Genomic DNA, 21,129 nt, shown 5'->3' with positions numbered 1-21,129 from the left:
ATTGAAGCAAAAGATTTTCTGCTGAAATGTTTGAAAAGGTATGTAATTTTTATTGTTCTCTACATGCTGTCTCTCCTTCAAATAATTTGTTTGAATTCTGGATGTCCTAAATATATATTGCACTGGAAAACTTTCTTTTTCTTGTTCAAAATTATTTCTTAAGAGTAATTTTGATGAGCAATTTAGATTCAGAGACTACTAATTTTAGTTTTAGTTGTTCTTTATATATTCACTAATTTCTTCTATTTTTCTTTTGTATTTTAATAGATCAATACAATTTATACCTTAAAAAACTTGAATTTGTAAATAATAACATCACTATTCACCACTATTTCTGTGAAAAGAGACGTCATTTTCATGTACAATCTTAAAATTTTGATTTCTATATTCTTCCCTTGCCAAATGATTTTTGATTGCCAAATTCAACAAGGTATAAAAAGAGGTGACACAATGACTACACAACGACCACAATTTGAACTTAGTGCGTGTTTAGACTTATGATGTAGTTTTTTAGTGATTGCTTATTTGTTAAAAAATAAAAATTGATTAAACTGTAGTGTTTAGAAAATGTGAGTATATAATAAAATAGGCTAAAAACTACAAAAGAAATCAAAGAAAAAGGCATAAGAAAAATGAAAATTTTAGATAAGACATCAAATTCAAGGAACTATAGGAAATCGAAATATTTTATATGCCACTCTTTCTATTCCATTCTATTTACCACAAATTAAAATCTGCCACTTGTCAATTAATACCTAATTTTACACTTTTTATTTAACTTGCCAAAAATAAGAGGAAAACAAGAATGTCATTCCTACGGTCCTACCTCTGGTAACACCACAAGCAAGAAACAACCACCACCAACCTTAATTACCAGTGCTTGATTGGCCCGCCATTGCGACCACCTTTGCTTTCCTGTTTTCTTGCCCTGAACACAAGTCCCATCACCATCGTTGTTTAATCCACTTCCATTTCCACCACCATCACCTTTGCCTTGCTCCTCATTTTTTTTTTTTCTTCTTTATTTTTTTGATTTTATCTCATTTTTGGTAAGTGAAATAAAAGGTAGAAAAAGTAGGTATTAATTGACAGGTGGCCGATTTTAATTTGTGTTACATAGAATGGAATAGAGAGAAGATTTTGATTGCCAAAAATGACATGATCAACATGCGCATCCATGCAAAGATTCCTTAAAACCACTTTTGGGATATAAATACACTACAAAGTTCTCCCACTTACACCACCACACCAAAACTTGGGGAGCTCAATCAAATCAAATCAAATCAATGGGTTCCAAAACTTCTTCTTCTACTAGAGCAAAACCCTTCATTTTCTTTCTCCTCTTCCTCTCATCCTCCCTCTTTTTCACTGTGTTAACCTTTAGACCAAAGCCAAAATTTATTAACACACATGGGCTTCAACATCAAGCCAAGATATCAAATGGGTTTAATCTTATTCCAAAAGAATTCAAGGGTAAGAATGTTAAAGTTGGTTTGGTAAATATTGTGGGTGATAGAATAGAAGCTACATACAGATTACTTGGATTATCAGAGCCAAAAACTGAGACTGTCAAGGTAAGGTTTGATCATGTGTCCAAGGATTTGACATGGAGGGACTTCTTCCCTGAATGGATTGATGAAGATGAGAAATGGGCTTCACCCAAGTGCCCGGAGATACCATTGCCGAGGAAGGAGGATTATGAGGACCTTGATGTGGTAATAGCTAGGACTCCATGTGATAAGGTTAAAGAGAATAAAGGGATTAGGGATGTGTTTAGGTTACAAGTCAATTTAGTGGTGGCTAATCTGGTGGTGAGGAATGGATGGCTTAGTCCTGATGTTAATCGGACGGTGTATGCTGTGTTCATCGGGTCTTGTGAGCCAATGGTGGAGATTTTCAGATGTGATGATCTTGTGATGCATCGAGGAGATCTTTGGGTGTATAAGCCTGAGTTGAGGAGGTTGAAGCAGAAGGTACTCATGCCTTTTGGGTCATGCCAACTTGCTCCTAGTTATGCACAAACAGGTAAGTTTTAGTTTGATCAGAGTTTCTTTGTGCAGTTTTGTTGATATGCTAATTAGACATGACACTTAATTTCTACCACTTATTTATGTATTTTTGTATGAGATGGGTTCAAGTTACACCTGGTGTAACTTCAAAAGCGTTACACCTATTTTAAACCATTGATTTCTCACATATCTAACGGTAGAAAAAAAAAACTAGTATTTATTGCTTTCCAACTCATCTCATCTAATTAATACTAGCATTTTAGTCGCTCTCTTATTTATTACATTTATAAGTATCTTAACATTTAGGGAGATAAAAAAGTATTATTACATTTATAAGCATCTTAACCTTTAGGGAAATAAAAAGGAATTGCAAAATCACCGATAACTAAGAACTTGGATTACATCCAAAACTAAAAAAAACAATGAAACAGGAAATTGTGAAGCTATGTATCAGGTAGGGAGAGAAAACAAAGATGACGACTTTTCAACAAGAACTTTGCTAGAGCCTCTGGAAATAAATTTTTATTGGGTACCAAAGAATTCCTTTTTATATGTCTAATCTAAACAAACCTTGTTTGATTTTTCTCCTACAAAATAAAACCATCTTTTTTTCTAAAATCTAAATAAATCCCAATATTTTTTACTTTAAAGTTTTCCCCTACTTATTATGGGCCAAGGCGACTTGAGCTTGGTCTTCCTAGCCATCTTTGGGCAAGGCGGCAGTGACTTTGGCTTGCTTATCCCTTTCCCCTTTCCCATGGTGTTTATTTATTAAATATTTGGGCCGTGGGCATGTAGTCAGTGAGGTAGTCGCAAATAATGGCTCTCGATTTCACTGAAATTGCTGAGTATCATTGAAAATGTTCTTGTGATGGACATCGATAAATTCCTGCATTTGGGTTTTTTTTTTTTTTTTTTGGGAGAAAACCTGCATTTGGGTTTGAGAGTTGACCGAGAGATATTTTTTCTTTAATGGTACAAATGAGAGAGATAGAGATCGGAGAAGTTAGCTGACTTTTATTTTATTATAAGATGTTTATAAATGGTTATATTTAATAAATAAGAGAGAGACAAAAATGCTAGTATTAATTAGATGAGATGAGTTGGAAAACAATAAATACTAGCATTTTTTCTACCGTTAGATATGTGAGAAATCAATGGTTTAAAATAGGTGTAACTTGAACCCATCTCTTTTTGTATTATTGATTGAGGAGATTAATATATTTACAAAATATTTATTGGCAATTAAGGAAAGTTTTCTTTCCATAACTGATAATTAACCTGCCAAACTTTTCCAAATTCAGCATGCTATGTTTTGGATTTTTTTTTTTCTTTTCGTTATCATGATAGTGATGGCTTATGAGAAAAGAAATGACCGCAGGGAAATGATGTGGTCAAAATTCTCGTATAATATTATTGAGTTATAACTATTGTAACTTGTATTAAATAACTAAGACTTTATTAAAGGATAGACCATCTCCCCATATAGGCAATATTTTGGACAAAAGCAAATTGAGTTGGTGTTTTTTAGTCACCAGGATTGACATTCCATATTAGTTTTCGCTTTTTTTTTTGGTAAGTTCTTTAACAGAATGAGACTCCTCTTTTTTTTGGTAAGAAGCAGAATAAGTCAGTTAGAAAAAAGAATTAAATACGTATGAGGGGATTAAAAAAAATGGATGTGCAAGTTGATAGTTATGTATGGTCCAATGGAGCTGCTCAAATCCATTTCGTCATGATTTTTTTTTCTTTATTATATTAAGGGGAATATTTTCACCAATGCAAAATAAACCTAACACACAAGGTTCGTCATGTAATTAGAGGACCCCACATACAAAGGGATCGCCAGGTACCTACATTTGGTGATCTTTGAAGCAATCCCACTGATGCCTACTTGTCCAATGCACCATGATGGCGAACGAATGACCCTTGATGAACGATTCCTTACACTTAGCGTGAGTTTGGATTGGGATTATAAATAAAAATTATTTTATTATTCAACTTATTTTTTCTATTATTCATAAGTCTTACTGCACTTTTTGGCATTATTCATGAACTCTATTGTACTATTTCAATTAACTTTTACCTTTATTTACAGTACTTTCAGTAATAATTTTTTAGTTTCAGCAAAATAAATGGTATCCAAACACATCCTTAGTCCTCCAAACCATTTGTATGCCCTCCATGCCTCTATCTCCATATGTAAAGAATTTGCACATACGCCCAAATATCCCTCTACAGATTCGTATCTTTTAAGTATGGGAAGTCAGACCCAAGGATCTCGAGTATTAACTCCACTACGCTCCCTATAAGGGATAAGCCTAAATTCATGGAAACTTGGTCATTTCTATTTCACTATATAAATATCAAACCTCCTATTCTCCAAGGTACGTAGAATTTCATAACTCTAATATTTTTGGAGTGATTAAAAATCATTGAGTCACTAACTTAACCTTCAAAAGGTCTTTGGTCAGCATCACATTGGTATACTCTATAAATATCAAACCTCCTATTCTCCAAGATACATAGAATTTCCTAACTCTCATATTTTTGGAGTTATTGGAAATAATTGAGTTAATAACTTAACCTTCAAAAGGTCTTTGGTCAGCATCACGTTGGTATACTTTATAGGTTCTTCATTCTTCAGGTACCCTGCAACTACGCTTTTGGACTATTAACTCATTGACAATTCTTTACATTATCATTAGATATGATATTAATTTTTGATGTAAGGAGATAAGAGATCTTACTAGTATTATATAGCCTTCTCAAATATATATATATATATATATATATTATACAAGATAAAAATTCTATTCTAGCTTAATCTAAATGTATATGTGTATGAGATTTGAACTTTGACCCTTGCCCCTTACACCTTACAAACACTTATATTTGTGGAGTGACCCATGCACCAAGGGTGTGTGGCAGTCGCATCAAATAAAGATATAAATATAATACACCCTCTACACTAATTAATTGACATAAATAATCCTAAAAAAACAAACGATAGAAAAAGACTTTCAAACTATTGCTTTCGAGAAGTACTTTTGTTAGAGTTGCTTAGTTGGATTTCATGCTTTAAAGCGTTTGTTCGATTTTTGAAACGGCCGAGCCATGACACCTTAGATTGAAGCTGATTCATTTGTAGGATTAGGTACCCATTTGCATAGGCCCTTATAAAATCTTCATACATAATTAAATTTACTTTTTTTTAATCCTTTACTAGTTTGTTTAATATTCTGGTAAAAAGACAACATAGATTTCCCTCTTTCAATTTCAGAAGTTAAATTCACGTCTCCATATATATATATATATATATATATATATATATATTTTATCAATCATTGCTGTCTTCAATATATACAACCCATATATATATATATATATATATATAATATAGTGACATAAAAACACAAACTCCACATAATGAGACACTTAAAAGTGTGATATAAAAAAAAAATAAAAAACCTATAATTTCAACATATATATATATATATATATATAGGAACAATAAAATATAGAGCCCATTATAATGATATTTCTCATTCTGTACAGTTTCATTTATCATTTTAATTTGGCTCTTAGCTTATTGATGCAACCAAAATATCACAAGTTTTCTGTTGTTTTTGTGTGTGTGTGTGTGTCAATTTCTTGTTCTTTTGGCTAAGAGCCTTATGGTTTAGTGGTTCTGGGTTGAAAACCCTCACTTGTGGTAAGAGAGAATTGCTTGTATTCTTAGTAATTACTTGCAAATGTCTGAACAAGTAGTAAAAGGGTGGAATGGAATTAAATAGATGGGTGTAAGATTCAAATTTTTTGAAATTAACATACATAAAAAGAATATGAAAAAGACCTTAAGAGTGTTGTAGCTCAGCATTGATTTGTCATTTTTATAAGGAAAACCAAGATTTGAATCATTCCTCTCCTATTTATTGAAGCAATCGAATGGTATAAATTTTTTTTTTTTTGAAAAAGATCAAAAGAAAAAATTCTAGTAGCACGTCTCATAACAAGAACCTTTGTCAAGCAATTTTAATAATATCCTACATTAGACTTTAAAACTATATAACAATTTTAAAGTTTTTGACTTTTTTAGGTCAAGAGGTGTGGAGAAATTTTATGTCAGAATCAAGACAACAGAATCACAGCATTACCTTACACCGCCATAAGAAGGCATATGCAACAGTCCTCCATTCTTCAGAAGCTTATGTTTGTGGTGCAATAGCCTTAGCTCAAAGCATCATTCAGAGCAACTCCACCAAAGACCTAGTCCTCCTTGCTGATCACTCCATTAGTTCCGAGTCCATCCGAGGCTTAAGAGCTGCCGGATGGAAGATTAAACGCATCAAACGCATCCAAAATCCATTTGCCGAAAAGGATTCTTATAATGAGTGGAACTACAGCAAGCTACGCATATGGCAACTAATAGAGTATGACAAAGTTATGTTTATAGATGCTGATCTTTTAGTCCTAAAGAACATAGATAAATTCTTTGTTCATCCACAAGTATCGGCTGCAACAAATAATATGATGATTTTTAATTCTGGGGTCATGGTAATTGAACCATCATTGTGCATGTTCAAGGAGTTATTGTCTAAGAGTTTGAAGCTGGAGTCATATAATGGTGGTGAACAAGGATTTCTTAATGAAGCTTTTACATGGTGGCACCGGTTGCCTACAAAGCTTAATCAGCTAAAAATTTTCGATGGGTCGAGCAATGAGAAGCATGAGATAGCAGAGGATAGTTATACGATGCAATATTTGGGGTTGAAGCCATGGATGTGTTACAAGGACTATGATTGTAATTGGGACAAGTTGGATCACCATCAGTTTGCTAGTGACTCAGCCCACAAGAGGTGGTGGCAAGTTTTCGAGGCCATGCCAAAGAATTTGCAACCACATTGTGGACTCACTAAGGAAATGGATGCAAGGATAAGGAAATGGAGAGGGATAGCTAGGAGAGCTAGTTTGGCTGATGGGCATTGGAGAATCAAGGTTGAGGACCCGAGACAACACCATTTTGTGGACTACTTGAGGGATGCCAACAGTTGAATCGAACACAATACTATTTGTTCTAATAGTTCTTTTTTTTAGAACAAATAATGTAGTGGCATGGTAGCTTTATAGACTTTATACAGAGTCAATTCTAGAAAATTTTGAAATAGTTAACTTTATGTTAGTTGCTTGTTTTTTTTTGGACAGATAAACGAAGCCCCCACAAGCCCGCATTAGAGATGAAGTGATGAGGTTCTTAGTTTTCTGTACAAATATCGTCAAGAAGCATTAAATTAATGAACTAAAGACAAGAAACTTCTTTTTATTTAAAATCTCTAATTAGCGTAACTCAAATATTACTTCAGTCTATACCAAATTGGAAAATTATTAAGTACTTTCGGAATATCATAAATACGTATTCTCCACTTTCATATAAATAATGGGTCCCACCATGAATTTAATTAGTGAAGCCCACCATTCATGTGAGAGGAGGGAGTATGCATTTATGGTACTCCGAGAGTACACAATAATTTTCCATATCAAACGAAACAAAGTAACAAATACATAATAACATAGAATTTATTGTTTTCTAACTTTCTATAAATAATTAATAGTGGAAAAATATGAGATCAAAGTTTCGTAATTAAGTCCAAAGTAACTTCAAAGAAATAAATTATGAGAAAAGTTAATAGATGTCCTAAAAATATTAATTTAGGAAATATTTTTAGAAAGTTTTATGGGAAGAGAAAAAATAATTAATTAATTTTTACAGTTTTTTTATATTTCTCATAAGAGTGATATCAAAACTTTCTTAAAATTTTTTATTACCAAATATCCTAAGAGTATCGTTAACTAGACTCATAAATTATTAACACACTTTTTAGAAAGGACTCAGAATTAGTATAAGTATATATTGAAACTAGAAACTTAATTCAATGGGACTATCATCACCTTTGAATTACAAATAATAACACGAAACTTGAATTGTAATCTAACAGACTAATAGATTCTTCAAAATATTTCAAAAAAAAAAAAGATTCTACAACTGGAGGTGCTTGGTTTGAGAGAGAGACATAAATGGGCTTTAGGACCCACCAGCCCAAACGAGGGGCTCTTGGGCTCCTGAAATAGAGCTTGCTCTCAATCAAAGTTTTAGAGCATGATTTACTAAAGGGCAAGACTTAGGAATTGATCTAAGTGGATATTTTTGACATGAAATGGAAGTATATTTTTTAGTTAAGTAGTCATATGATTGAATCTTAATAGGGGAATTTAAAAAACAACACTTAAAGTATTGTACTTAAGTTTTATCCTACCTTTATAGTATTGCTCTCTCTTCTCTTTAAAATTATTAAAAACTAGTCTCATTCTCATTAGCTTGAGGAGTCTTTTTGTTTTTTCTTTTTAGGTAAAAAAAAAAAAATTACAATTGATCACAGGGAATTTTGTTCAATCAACTGAGACAAATAATTTTTGTGGCTCATTTTTTTGTTCTTTATTCTCACCCACCTACACCAAATTGCTAAAAAGAATGATGTAAAAACTACTACAAATTTTACTACATTTTAATTATAAATTGTCTTACATATATTATACAAGTCAATAATCATGTCAATTTCTATGGTCTTTCTCACAAAATCTTTTTTTTTTTTTTTAAATTATTCCGTTCGGCATCAATTTAATGGTAAAATATAAACTTTTTATTGAACTTGAATAGTTTATATTTTAAAAAGTAAACTATACATTTTCTTTTTTATTACAATGTAATTACAATAATATTAAATTTCAAATTTAAACAATGTCTCTCTTACTTATAGATATTAAGAGCATTTCACATTTGGTTCACCAAGATTCACTTTTTTGCATTACCAAAAAATTACTTTTTCTTAAAGTTGTAACTCAAATCTTTGATTTTTATTTTTTTTCCCCTTGGTGTTTCCCTCTTTTCACTTACCAGATGTAGGACAATTGGCGGTGATTGATTGAATATTCTATTGTCGCAAAATAATTGAACTATTATTAATACACATATACAATTATATTTTTAGCAAATTTTTTTTACAAAAAACTAGATAAATTGTTCTCAAGCAAACATATTAAAAAAGAATATTGTTATCTTTTTTGCATTTTTATGGATTTTACACACAAAAAAGAAAGAAACGTTCTTAATTTTAACTTTTAACTAGTTTTAACCGGACTGATTTAAGGTCTAGTTCCCCCATTGAACTAGGCAGTCCAAGGGAAATTAAATATTAGTTTTACATGACCGATAAAATTGTTCTTATAGCCAAGGTGAAAATTGCAACTTTACCATAATCAAAGGAAAAAAAGAAGGAAGAAGCAATTAATCCTATTTTTAATTAAAAAAAAAAACTTTTGTCCTTCATCTTTACTGTGATTGAGGGAGAGACAAAAAAGAAAAAAACCCATTATTTTTCTATATTTCATTTTTATTTTTCTTTTTCTTTTTTCAAAAACAATCACACCCACCTTTTTCCCTCCTCTCTCTCTCTCTCATATTTCTCCACTCTGCTTTTCTCACACACTGTAACCCCAAATCCAATACTCTCACTCTCTCTCTCTCTCTCTCTGTGTCAGAAACACATACATACATACATACACACAATGCAGGACATATTTGGATCAGTCCGTCGATCACTGGTGTTCCGTACAGCCCCACCAGAAAGCGATGATTCACCATCATCGCAATCACCGTCACCATCACCGTCACACTCACCACTGCCATTACCACTAGTCGACAAGATCAATTCTTGCATTCGTAAATCCAGAGTCTTCTCCAAACTCTCTTCTCCTCCTCCTCCTCCGCCACCGCCACCGATCCGATGGCGAAAAGGCGAGTTGATCGGCTGCGGCGCATTTGGGCGCGTCTACATGGGCATGAATCTTGATTCCGGGGAGCTCCTAGCTGTCAAACAGGTTGCTTTATATATATTGCTTTCTTGTGGTTTTTTGTCTTTTTGATTTTTGGTGGGTATTGGCTAGTTTTGGTTTTGGAGGCCAGTTTTTTGGGGTTTTTGATTGTTGATTTTATCTTGGTTTTGGTTAATTTTGGATTTGAAGATCAGTTTTGGGGATTTATCTTGATGGTTTTATCTGGGTTTGGGTAGATTTTGAGTTTGGAGGTTAATTTTGGGGTGAAAAAGTGAGTTTAATGGGGGGTTTTCTCTTGGTGACTTCATTTGGGTTTTGGTTAATTTTGGATTTGGAGGTCAGTTTTTGGGGTTTTCTCTTTTTGATTTTATCTGGGTATTGGTTGATATTGGGTTTGGAGGTTAGTATTGCAAGTGAAAAAAGTAATTTTGGGGAGGTTCTTTCTTGTTGATTTCATCTGGGTTTTGGTTAATTTTGGACTTGGAGGATAGTTTAGGGGTTTTTTTTCTGATTGATTTTCATCTGGGTTTATGTTAAATTTGGATTTTGGATTTTGATTCTGAGTTCTTTCTTTGTTGCAGGTTCTATAATGGGTTTTTGCTAATTTTAGTTTTGGAGTTATTGTATCTGGATTGTCTTCTTTTTGGTTCTAGTGGTTTTTGGTTAATTTAGTGTTTTGTTATTGTTTCTTTTTGATGGATGTGGAATCTGATTTTAGCTGTTTCGTGCTTGTTCTTGTCCAGGTTCTGATTGCAGAAAATAGCGCTTCAAAGGAGAAAGCTCAGGTTTGATTTCCAATTTCCTGTTTTTAGTGTGCTGCATTTGATATCAAGTGCTTTGTATTTGATTTTGTATTGATATTGTGGAGTTTATGCATTATCTCTTTTACTATTTTGTTACTGAGAGAGGAAAAAAGCAAAATTTGCCATTATTAGGTTTCATTATGTTCTGACTGCTGAACAATTTAAGTCATCAACTAAGGCGTTTAGATTTAGAAGTAGTAGATTCACTTGATTGTTAGCCTTTCTCTTTCTTATCCCTAGAAATGCAATATACTAACAGCAGGGTTGGCGGGATACAATTGGAGGTTTAATGGGACAATTTTAAGCTGAGTTTTTTTCCCTATAATATTCATTCTTCTTGCTTATGAGATGCAACAATGTAGTAGAGATGCAAAATAAAAGTTAAGTTTTTGTATTCGAGTTTTGCTAACTTCTCTTTTTCAAGTAAATTAAGTAATAATATAGCTCCAATTTTTTGTAATGCTGATCTTAGATAGGGTTTTATCATTTTGAATTTTGTTTTGTTTTGTTTTGTTTTTTTCTTGTAGAAGCAACTGTAACAATGAAATTCTATAAGCAATACATATATTTGGAAAAGAATATAGCCTTGTTATATAAATTAGTATGTTAATTAGAGTATTTTCGTTTATTTGTAAAACTTCTTTTGAAATGTTAGTTCTGAAAAGAAATCTATACTATCAATATGAGAATAAATATGATGTTTTAGAAAACATGAGAAAAAACAAAATTACAGGGCCTTTGATGGAATGAATGGTAGATTTTTTTTGGGTAATTGATGTAAAGATGATGATGATGATGATTATTATTATTAATTAATTAATTTATTAAAATATTTGATGGAAAGACTTTTAAGAAGGAGAGAGAGAGAGATGCAAAAAAAGAGTATGTGAGTTTTTTATTTTTTTCATTGTTAGCTAGACAAGAACTGTGTTTATTCTTTTATAAGTCAATGGGTATGATATTTATATATGCAGTATTATACTGAAGGACCAAAATAATGGGGCCTTATTCCACTTGGGGGGGTCTTAGGCATTTGCTAAGTGGCCTGGTGGGAGAGCAGGCCCTGTATAACAGTTATAGATGTTGGTTTGTTTCTACTTCCTTCTGCGTTTTGTTTTAGTTTATCTTCTGTTTATTGTTGGGAGATAGTTTAAATTAAGATGTTTAGATTCAAAACTTTATGCTCCATTGTGTTTTCTTCCAAAAGGATTGACAGATATTTCTCAGCTATGCCAGATAGTTTTGTGATGCTTCATTGAGTGAAGATTATTGATTTTATTTTGCATTACATTTTTTTTTCCCATATTTGAAACTGAAGACAACAATTCAGCAATAGAGGATTGATTTCTCTGGTCCTAATTAATGGCTGTGCATGTATCAGGTCTTTTTATTTTGTGAAGTTGGAAATTGTGATGATTGGTCACGTTTATTGGTTATCTAATATTAATTTACTGAATACTTAATATTAATGCTATCACTAGGCACATATCAGGGAGCTTGAGGAAGAAGTGAAGCTTCTAAAGAATCTCTCCCATCCTAACATTGTTGTGAGTATGACCTTCTATTATTCATTAAATAGAAGAAGCCTTTCACTCCTCTGATAGTGTACTTTGTTTGGGTCCATTAGAGATATTTGGGTACCGTGAGGGAGGAGGAAACCTTAAATATTCTGTTGGAGTTTGTCCCTGGTGGATCAATATCTTCACTTTTGGGGAAATTTGGATCTTTCCCTGAGGCTGTAAGTTCTTGCATACTCAACTTATATTGTAAGGTGTTTTTTTTTAATGAATGATAAACTTTAATAAAAGAAATCTCTGTATACAAGAAATATACAGAGAAAACAATTATCAATGAAAGTAAGTGTTTTAAACGCAAAACTTATGGTCTGTTTTGTTAAGCAGGTTATAAGAACATACACAAAACAGTTGTTATTAGGACTGGAGTATTTACACAGAAATGGAATCATGCATAGGGACATTAAGGTGCTGTTCCTTATCCTGTTAGTGACATATGCGCAAAAAGGGGTCCTTTTTCCTTGACTCATTATTTCTTTAATTTCAGGGGGCAAATATTCTTGTAGATAATAAAGGATGCATTAAACTTGCAGATTTTGGTGCATCCAAACAGGTTGTTGAGCTGGTACTTACACTGCCTTTCCCCTCACTTTCCAATCAGATGTACAAGTTTTATTTTTTAGACACTTGTACTTCTTATATGATATCTAATTGAGAGATGTGCATTAGTGTAGGCTACTGTTTCAGGTGCCAAGTCTATGAAGGGCACACCATATTGGATGGCTCCTGAAGTCATTCTCCAGACTGGGCATAACTTGTAAGGACAACTAGAACCTTCTTACCATCTAAATGATTACCAGCATCCTACTATATCTTCAATATGCTTGCAAAAGAGGTTTTTCTGGGAATTGGTTATTAGATTATTTCCCTTATTGCTAAGTTATCATAGCAAGTGCCTCCACCAAAAGTGATAGGTCAAGGGTTTGAGTCAGGGATTCAGCCTCTCCATGACCTACCATGATAGGTCAAGGCTACCTACCATGACCTCTCTTAGACCTTGCAAAAGTGGGAGCTTTGTGCATTAGGTACAACTTTTTTATTGCTGAGTTATAGAAGTGCCAGGTGGGTATTGAGCCCACGATTATACCCTCGATCCCATTCATTTGAGCTATAGTGCATTGGATTGTCACTAAAATTTGACCATGGATATCTTCTGTGCAGTTATTTATTTGGTTGTTTTAGCATGAGGGTTTTTGGATATAGAATAGAATGCATAAGAAAGGTTAAAAAAGAAGAAAAGGTTCCATACGGTAAGTAAAAGAAATTTAGATATACTATGAATATACTTGTGTCTTGCTGAAGATCCAGAGTTTAAGGGAGTCAATCAACTTTAGCTAACATAGCATCTCGTCTCATTGTAAGAGAAAGGTGGAGGGTGAGGTCATGGGTTCAAGACCCATTGGGTGCACAAGTCATTTACCAATAAAAAAGAAACTTGATTTAAGGGCATTGATTTTTAATACTTCTAATTTTTTGATAGGTAGATTTACCTAAATACTTTCAGGTCACTGCTGTTTTTTTTAAGCAGCTGCCTAAAGATTGGAAGATTAGGTACAGATATGAAATGACACTGTATAGCTACATTGAGAAGATCTGATTAACACTAAGCCTTCCCCACTCACTTTGTTTTCAGCCACATATTGATGCTAGAGCTATATGCTTTCACAAGACAAGAGTCCTTTTTAATTTTTATGTTTAATGCTTATCTAATTTCTCTTATAATACAAAAGAGATTGGAAAAGATTACAGGATTTATGAAGAAATATATAGCAAGGTTATCTGCTCCTGTAGATTTGGGAGTCCAAATGCTTCATAAAACCCCTTTGTTGCCTCAACATCAAGCAAAACTGGAAGTTTTTTTGTATTCATTCTATGCTATACATGAGAGTTGAGGCAGACTTTATATTAATTCTAAAAGTTATGTTCTTTGAATAATATCCTGTTATAGTTGTACTACATATTTATTGTTTAATATTAGCAAAAAAAAAAATAATAATAATAATAATTATTTAAGAGGTATGTAGAATTTTTCTGGGTTAACTTGGTCCCCTAGAGATATATGAAAGAAAAATCAGTTAAAACTAAGCTAAGTTTTAAAGTGAATTTTTGCCATGCATTTTCCTGAATATTGTATTCAGTCAATGTGTTTGTTTTAAGACTACGGAATGATCTTTCCTTTAAAAGCTTGCTGTTCTTTGCATGACAAAGCCAAGTTTTATACCTGAACCCCAGAGTAACTTTTAGTAAAGAGTGGCGGCAACAATGCATTATGTTAGCTTATATATGCACCCTGTTCTGACTTTTGGTTACGCCAGCTGCTTCTGTAATTCTGTTGTGGACCTTACAGTCCTAGATAGATGGTGAAATTCATTGGTATTATATGCTATATGATGGATCTGGTAGTGTCTGAATCCCTGATATCCTATGAACATATTCTCTAGTTCTGCTGATATATGGAGTGTTGGATGTACTGTAATTGAGATGGCCACTGGAAAGCCCCCATGGAGTCAACAGTACCAGGAGGTATTTATTCTGCTGAATTCTAATATTTGGTTTAAGGTGTTCTCCTCTAGGTTGTAATAACAACAATGTTAGTTCAGGTTGCTGCTCTGTTCTACATTGGGACAACGAAGTCTCATCCACCGATCCCTGAGCATCTCTCTGTTGAAGCAAAAGATTTTTTGCTGAAATGTTTGCAAAAGTATGTAATCTTTATTGTTTTCTACTCTCTTTTTTTTTTTAAATAATTTTTTTGATGTTCTAAATATATATTTCACTGGAAAACTTCTTTTTCCTGGTCAAAATTATTTCTTAAGAGTAGTTTTGTTGATGAGCAATTAGATTGAGAGAGGGAGAGAATTCTGACTCCTGATTTTAGGTTTTTTTTTTTTTTTTTTTCCCCAGTTATTTAATAAATACTTTGTCATGTGTAATCCAATGGCAGGGAACCAAATTTGAGGCCTGCTGCATCCGAGTTGCTCCAGGTGATTATAGTTTTAGCACTTCTCTATAATCAATTGGCACATTGTAGGTGGTAGTAGTAAAAATAACTTTCCGTTATTCACTGTAGACTCATGTTTCTGGTGATTATCAAAATGTTGGCCATTCAGTGGTTATATTTCACCAAGTTTTGTTCTTACTTTGCCAACTACATGCAGCATCCCTTTGTTACTGGTGGACAAGTGGAATCTCATCCTTCTTATCGTACTTCTGTCACGGTTTGTTCCACTGAACTGAATCATATAACTTGTTATTTATTTGTTCCTTTAAACCATTTTGTATAACAGTAATTTTACCACCATCAGGAGAATTCTGAAACCCCTTCTTTACCCACTGCCACAGATCATGCGACTTCGTAAGTTTTGCAATTGAAGTTTTCCCCGAATTTGAAATGCATCTTTAATGATGTTTGGATTCCCTTTGACATGATAGCATTAACTTTGTTTCCAGTAAGATGTCAACTAGCCCTGGATCAACAGATCTTTGTAATTTGGATAGTCTGCGTTGCTCAACTGCATTTCTTGAGAAGTCTTCAGAAAAAATGCATATTTGGGAATTGAACAACAGTGATGATGACATGTGTCAGACTGACAAAGATGATTTTACAGTGCAGGAAGTAAAGATTGGTTCTTCTTTGATGCCTGAGAACTTAAAGGTAACTACTTTTATTTCCTTTGTTCTTGGACTTTGTATGAGCACTCAAGAACTTTGGAAACTAATTGTTTATGTATTACTTGGTTATAATTAGAGTTTCAACCCCATGCGTGAGCCCACTGATGGCTGGGGGTGCAAATTCGATGCAAGTCCAGAACCAGAACTAACAGGAATAAATCCAGACACTAAAGAACAGATTTCTCAGGCTGCTGATTGCTCTGGGGTTTTTGGTGAGGGGGACAAAGATTTTTCATTTCCTTGTGGCCCGTCACTTTCTGAGGATGATGATGAACTTACTGAGTCAAAAATCAGAGCCTTTTTGGATGAGAAGGTACTGATTTCAGTTAAGATTTCATGTATAAATATATGTTATCGTGCTCTGAATAATTGTGTTGTTGAAATGAAAATCAACATGTCAGGCTTTTGAACTGAAGAAACTGCAAACACCTTTGTATGAAGAGTTTTACAACAGTTTGGCAGCTTGCTCTCCAAGTTTTACGGAGAGTACACGTGATGAAACTACCCCAAAGTATTTGAAATTACCTCCAAAAAGCAGGTCGCCGAGTCGAGGTCCAACTGGTGCTCCATCTCCAACAGTTGATTCCTTTAATACTGGAAGCCCGGGAAGTAATAGCAGGCATGTGTCAAATATTGGCAATGCAAGTGATCAAAGTTCACAGGATAATCCTTCACCTCCGCCTAGTGATTGGAGAGGACGTGTAGTTGATGCTCAGCAAGAGCCCAATAGTCCAAGGTTAGTATCAGTTAATGGTTTGATTAGTTTGCCCCAATATGATTTTCTGCTAGTTGGGGATCAATCTGAAATTCTCTACTGTGCTACTCACAGTATGAGCTTTTCCGAGAGACAGAGGAAGTGGAAAGAAGAGCTTGACCAAGAGCTTGAAAGAAAGCGAGGTATATATTTCTTGCCTTGCCTCTTATAATCTCAAATACCATCTAAATAGTGTTTCTGTAGCACCCAATGTTTAGTGGGACTCGTTTGTGTGTACGTGAGGCTTACTTCCATAGAAGTCATCACTAAGTTTGGTTTAATGTATTTTTTAGGAACTCTTAGAGATGCCATTGCTAAGTTTTTGTTTTTTGTTTTTGGTTAAAACGCTGTAAAATTTTTGGGATTTTTGCTTGATGATGTGCCTTAGTATATCTAAATTTAAGCTGTAGAATAACTTTATGTGAATAATGCATCAAAACAAGTAGAATTTTTTGTACTTCATTGCGTGATTGTCTGTCTTTGCAGAGATGATGCGGCAGGCAGGTGTGGGAGGGAAAACATCTTCACCAAAGGATCGAGCTTTAAATCGGCAGAGAGAGCGGACAAGATTTGCATCTCCCGACAAATAAGTTTTTCAAAGATTTCTTGTTGGCCCTTGAGAGTTGAGTTTTCCCATTAGGAGTTCAACACAACAGCTGCAGTTTTGGCGAGTGGTAAAATATTACTTGGCCTGGCCAGTTTGCAAGCTCTGTGTGAATACAGCAATGATGCATCTTGCTCACAATTTCCGTTGTTCATATTTTATGAATGCATCCTTGTATGATTTGAGGCCTAGTGGTGTATGTAAGTTGTGCTATATAAGCATTGTTTAGGGTGATCTCTGGAGATAATTTTCCTCTGTATTCTTGGGTGCTTCTTGTGGGGATGAGGGAAATGGATACATTTTTTTTTACATTCGTTTCAAATGCATAGAAATTGTATTAATGTAATATAATAGACATAATAGCCTATGAAAAAATTTCATGACACTTTCTTTTGTAATACACATGTGGACATACAAGTCTATTATTTGGATAACAAAATGGTTTTTCCAACTTAAAATTCTTTATGACGGTTTAACAAATTAGTAGGAAAAAATAACAACTTTTTAAAGACTTCATTTGGCCACTTAAAAATTAAAATTATTTCACTATTCAACTTATTTTTGTTACTATTCTCACTGTACTTTTTGGTACTATTTATGGGTTTTTTATTATTTTAATTAACTTTTATCTTTATCTACTGTACTTTCACAATAATTTTTTAGTTTCAACATGTGTTTAAAAACTGAAAATTGTTATTTGAAAATATTTGTAGAAAAACGTGTGGGTGAAAAAGTGTGTAGAAATGAGTGAAATGTTGTTTAAAAACTGAAAATAGTTGTTTGAAAACACAACCACCACCAACCCCCCCCCCCCCCCCCCCCCCCGATGTTTTTCAAGCCTCTTTTCTCAATTCCCAATATTCTCTTCGAAGAATTTATCTGGCTTGAAATTTTCACAAACACTAGTGATAAAAACAATAAAAAGATTAAAACTATGAAGAATAAGAGCATAAGAAATTTTCAGTTTCCACTGCAAGTCGACAATATTTATATCTTGCAAACTTGTACATCAACAAATGCTATGAATGACCAAACTCAAACCCACAAAAGAAAAAGAATTAACTATGATGGACAACAAGAAAGTATCATAAACAATGAGAATTTATGAATTATTTGCAAACTTGTACATCAGCAAATGATTTGAATGACCAAACTCATATCCCCACAAAGAAAAAGAATCAACTATGGACAACAAGAAAGTATCACAAACAAAACGTTCAACTTTTATAGAAGAGTTCCCCCCCTTTTATTTCTCCGTGTTTAGAATCGCATTGGTGTCACAGCTGGACGCTGCTTCAATCCACTCATTAACCCATCAATCTTCTGTACACACTTTCTGCTCCTCAATGGAGACACCAATCTAGTTGCCAGTCTTGAAGGAGAGAAAGACCGGCGCAACTTTGATGCAGTTGACATCTTTGGAGACATCTTTGGAGACTTCTTGCTCAAACTTGTATGCCTAGTGGGAGAAAGAGAAACCACTGGGGGGCTCTTGATCTTGACTTGAAACTTGGAAGAAGCTGATGGTGGAGACTTAATTAAGAACTTATGTGGTGTTTGTTTGTTTCTTGCTATAACTGGAGACCTTGTCTTGCAAAACTTCTGTTGCTGTGCAGAAGCTGTAGACAAGAACAAAGGATTGGGGAATAGAACTGTCTTTTTAGCCCATGGTCTATTCTTGGGGGATATTCTATTCGCCAAATATCGGCTATTTTCTTTGTCCAATTCTCTAATCTTTGGGGGTGAAACTTTGAAGTTGATTCGTGAACGAGCCCTTTGAAGTGATGGTGTATCAGACTCTGATCGAATCAATTGCAATTTGTTTTGCTTCTCCCTCTTTCTTCTAGTCCTGAGTTCTGAGTTTTCTGGTTGTGGCCTCTGGTTCCTCCGTTGAGTTACTGGAGTTTTAGGATCATCAAGTGTGATTTTCTTGGTTTTGTTAACAACTGCTGCTACTATTTCTCTTGCAAATTGGCTTGCTTGTAGAATTTCTCCAACCGTTTCACCTACAAGCATTGCTGGTAATGACATTCTACGCCATTCCTCTGTTTGTAAAAACAATAATGTTGTCACTCAATCCAATTAATTGATTTATAAAAGACATATAAAAGAGTGGCAATTTTGAATTTCGGACTCATCGTTTATAAAAACATATAAATGAAATCATATCAGAAGAGTTCTTGTTACAAATGGGACCCAAGTAAAAGCATACATTCTCTTTTACCTTTTCCTCTGTTCAGAATAAACCAAATAGAGTTTGAGTTAAAAGAAACAAAAAAAAGCCCATTTCTCCTATTTGTTCACAGAGAGAGAGAGAGAGAGAGGGAGAGAGAGAGACCTCCTGTGTGAGCTGGAAACTTCCCCACTGGAGATTTCTTAGAGGTAGCATTCTTGATCCTTCAAATCAATGAGACACACACAGAAAACCCATTTGAGTATTGCTTATACAAAAATGATGAAAGCACAAAAAATAACTAAAAATTTTGCACATAATCAAATCGAAAACAATCCAGATCCAAGTGTACCTTGCAGACTCTTGCTTGCATCTGAGACTGGTCCTCAGATAACCCCTGGTACTGCGAGGGCTTAGACTCACCCCTGATATCACCTTTGTCCCACCTGACACTGTGTATTGCAGCTCTTGCAGCCTAGCCATACACCTATCCACCTTCACAAACCCATCAAAACACACAAATCCATAAGTTTGAAAGATGATTAGCTGCTAAGAAAATTAAGGAAATGAAAAATAAACACAGAAACCCATAAGTTTGAAAGATGATTGGCTGCTAAGAAAATTAAGGAAATGAAATATAAACCCAGAAACCCATTAGTTTAAAAGTTGATTGGCTGAATAAAAAAAAAAAAAAAAAAAACCGTGACTATGAAATCATTCGCTGCTGAGAAAATGAAAAGAAACACAAAAACCCGCAAGTTTGAAAGATGATTGGCTGCTGAGATAATGAAGGAAATGAAAAGCAACATAGAAACCCACAACTTTTAAGCTAATGTGAAGTCGAAATTTCTACTGATCTGAATCGTAGCTAACTGAAGAATTAAGACCCAAGATTGGATTTTTCTTGTCTCTGCCTTCATCTTTCTTGGAACTCAAAAGAAATTCTATTTGTTTTTCACTTTTTCTGTTCTATTAGATAAAATAATATAGTTTACCTTCTTTACAGTTTCTCTGAGTAGGACCGGATTGATAGGTGCTACCATTTTCTTCAGTTTTTGTGGGGTTCTTGCAACCATTTTCGCAGTAAAGAAGAAAACCCCAAGTGGGTCTCAAATTACTCTCTCTCTCTCTCTCTCTCTCTCTCTCTCTCTTTCTCTCTCTCTCTCTCACACACACACACACTCTCTCTCTCTCTCTAAATACCCATGAGCCAAAGATGAAAATTTATCACTTTGAGTTTCTCTCTCTCTCTCTCTCTCTCTCTCTCTGTGTGTCCCTCTCTCAAACTCTTTTCTTTTTAGTTCCTCTCCGAAGTGACTAAGTCAAACTCAAACGGGTTTGGCTAACATGAGCCTTTTGCTAACGGATCTTTTTTGGTTTCAACGGTCGAGTCTATCCTGCCTATGAAAACGTATGCACCTAACGGCTACTTTCTAATTTCAACTTAAGTAGGTATTTACTCTTTTTGTCTTTTTGTTTCTTTCTTTTTGGTTTTTTAAATAAAAAGAAAGATCTCTGTTTATAAGGTAGAGATTTTGATCAATGGGCCTAGTTGGTGGGCACAGCCTGTAAAATGTAAAGTACACAATGTGAGCCCAACTAACCGAAAAATAGTTGGGATTAAAGAAAATGTAGACCCTTTAGGCTGGA

The 21,129-nt window shown here is 34.0% G+C and overlaps 3 protein-coding genes across 4 annotated transcripts; 2 read left to right on the top strand and 1 right to left on the bottom strand.

Annotated features, from left to right (window-relative positions):
* Positions 1 to 1,286: 1,286 nt before the first annotated feature.
* On the top strand, positions 1,287 to 7,064 carry LOC126719239 (putative UDP-glucuronate:xylan alpha-glucuronosyltransferase 4). The gene is made up of 2 exons (XM_050421815.1): positions 1,287 to 2,025; positions 6,109 to 7,064. Exons 1-2 carry the CDS (start codon positions 1,287 to 1,289, stop codon positions 7,062 to 7,064), a joined length of 1,695 nt encoding a protein of 564 aa, XP_050277772.1.
* Positions 7,065 to 9,501: 2,437 nt separating this feature from the next.
* LOC126717053 (mitogen-activated protein kinase kinase kinase ANP1-like) lies at positions 9,502 to 17,692 on the top strand. Of its 2 annotated transcripts, none has more exons than XM_050418223.1 (17): positions 9,502 to 9,944; positions 10,643 to 10,684; positions 12,184 to 12,249; positions 12,330 to 12,440; positions 12,604 to 12,684; positions 12,764 to 12,829; positions 12,951 to 13,033; positions 14,718 to 14,799; positions 14,877 to 14,977; positions 15,221 to 15,260; positions 15,435 to 15,494; positions 15,582 to 15,631; positions 15,727 to 15,931; positions 16,025 to 16,261; positions 16,350 to 16,684; positions 16,778 to 16,845; positions 17,189 to 17,692. In XM_050418223.1, the coding sequence occupies exons 1-17, from the start codon at positions 9,633 to 9,635 to the stop codon at positions 17,290 to 17,292; spliced, it is 2,043 nt and encodes a 680-aa protein (XP_050274180.1). In that variant the 5' UTR covers positions 9,502 to 9,632; the 3' UTR covers positions 17,293 to 17,692. The 2 variants fall into 2 exon arrangements, with proteins under 2 accessions (XP_050274180.1, XP_050274179.1); XM_050418222.1 differs by having other exon boundaries at positions 12,764 to 12,841.
* A 564-nt stretch (positions 17,693 to 18,256) lies between these two features.
* On the bottom strand, positions 18,257 to 20,760 carry LOC126717052 (probable microtubule-binding protein TANGLED). Its single transcript, XM_050418221.1, has 4 exons — positions 20,475 to 20,760; positions 19,832 to 19,974; positions 19,645 to 19,703; positions 18,257 to 19,351 (listed from the first exon to the last, which is right to left on the bottom strand). Exons 1-4 carry the CDS (start codon positions 20,553 to 20,555, stop codon positions 18,567 to 18,569), a joined length of 1,068 nt encoding a protein of 355 aa, XP_050274178.1. The 5' UTR covers positions 20,556 to 20,760; the 3' UTR covers positions 18,257 to 18,566.
* Positions 20,761 to 21,129: the final 369 nt, after the last annotated feature.

The sequence above is a fragment of the Quercus robur genome, chromosome 3, assembly GCF_932294415.1.
Source record: "Quercus robur chromosome 3, dhQueRobu3.1, whole genome shotgun sequence".
Lineage (NCBI taxonomy): Eukaryota > Viridiplantae > Streptophyta > Magnoliopsida > Fagales > Fagaceae > Quercus > Quercus robur.
The sequence above is the reverse complement of the archived record's forward strand: the minus strand, read 5'-3'. Positions and strand labels throughout refer to the sequence as shown.

Coding starts and splice junctions, on each gene's coding strand:
- LOC126717053 (XM_050418222.1), top strand. CDS start 9,633: ATGCAGGACATATTTGGATCAGTCCGTCGATCACTGGTGTTCCGTACA. Junction 9,945..10,642: donor AGCTCCTAGCTGTCAAACAG/GTTGCTTTATAT, acceptor GTTCTTGTCCAG/GTTCTGATTGCAGAAAATAG. Junction 16,262..16,349: donor GAGCCTTTTTGGATGAGAAG/GTACTGATTTCA, acceptor TCAACATGTCAG/GCTTTTGAACTGAAGAAACT.
- LOC126719239 (XM_050421815.1), top strand. CDS start 1,287: ATGGGTTCCAAAACTTCTTCTTCTACTAGAGCAAAACCCTTCATTTTC. Junction 2,026..6,108: donor TCCTAGTTATGCACAAACAG/GTAAGTTTTAGT, acceptor TGACTTTTTTAG/GTCAAGAGGTGTGGAGAAAT.
- LOC126717052 (XM_050418221.1), bottom strand. CDS start 20,555: ATGGTTGCAAGAACCCCACAAAAACTGAAGAAAATGGTAGCACCTATC. Junction 19,975..20,474: donor TCAGAGAAACTGTAAAGAAG/GTAAACTATATT, acceptor GGGTTTGTGAAG/GTGGATAGGTGTATGGCTAG. Junction 19,352..19,644: donor GTTTCCAGCTCACACAGGAG/GTCTCTCTCTCT, acceptor TTTTACAAACAG/AGGAATGGCGTAGAATGTCA.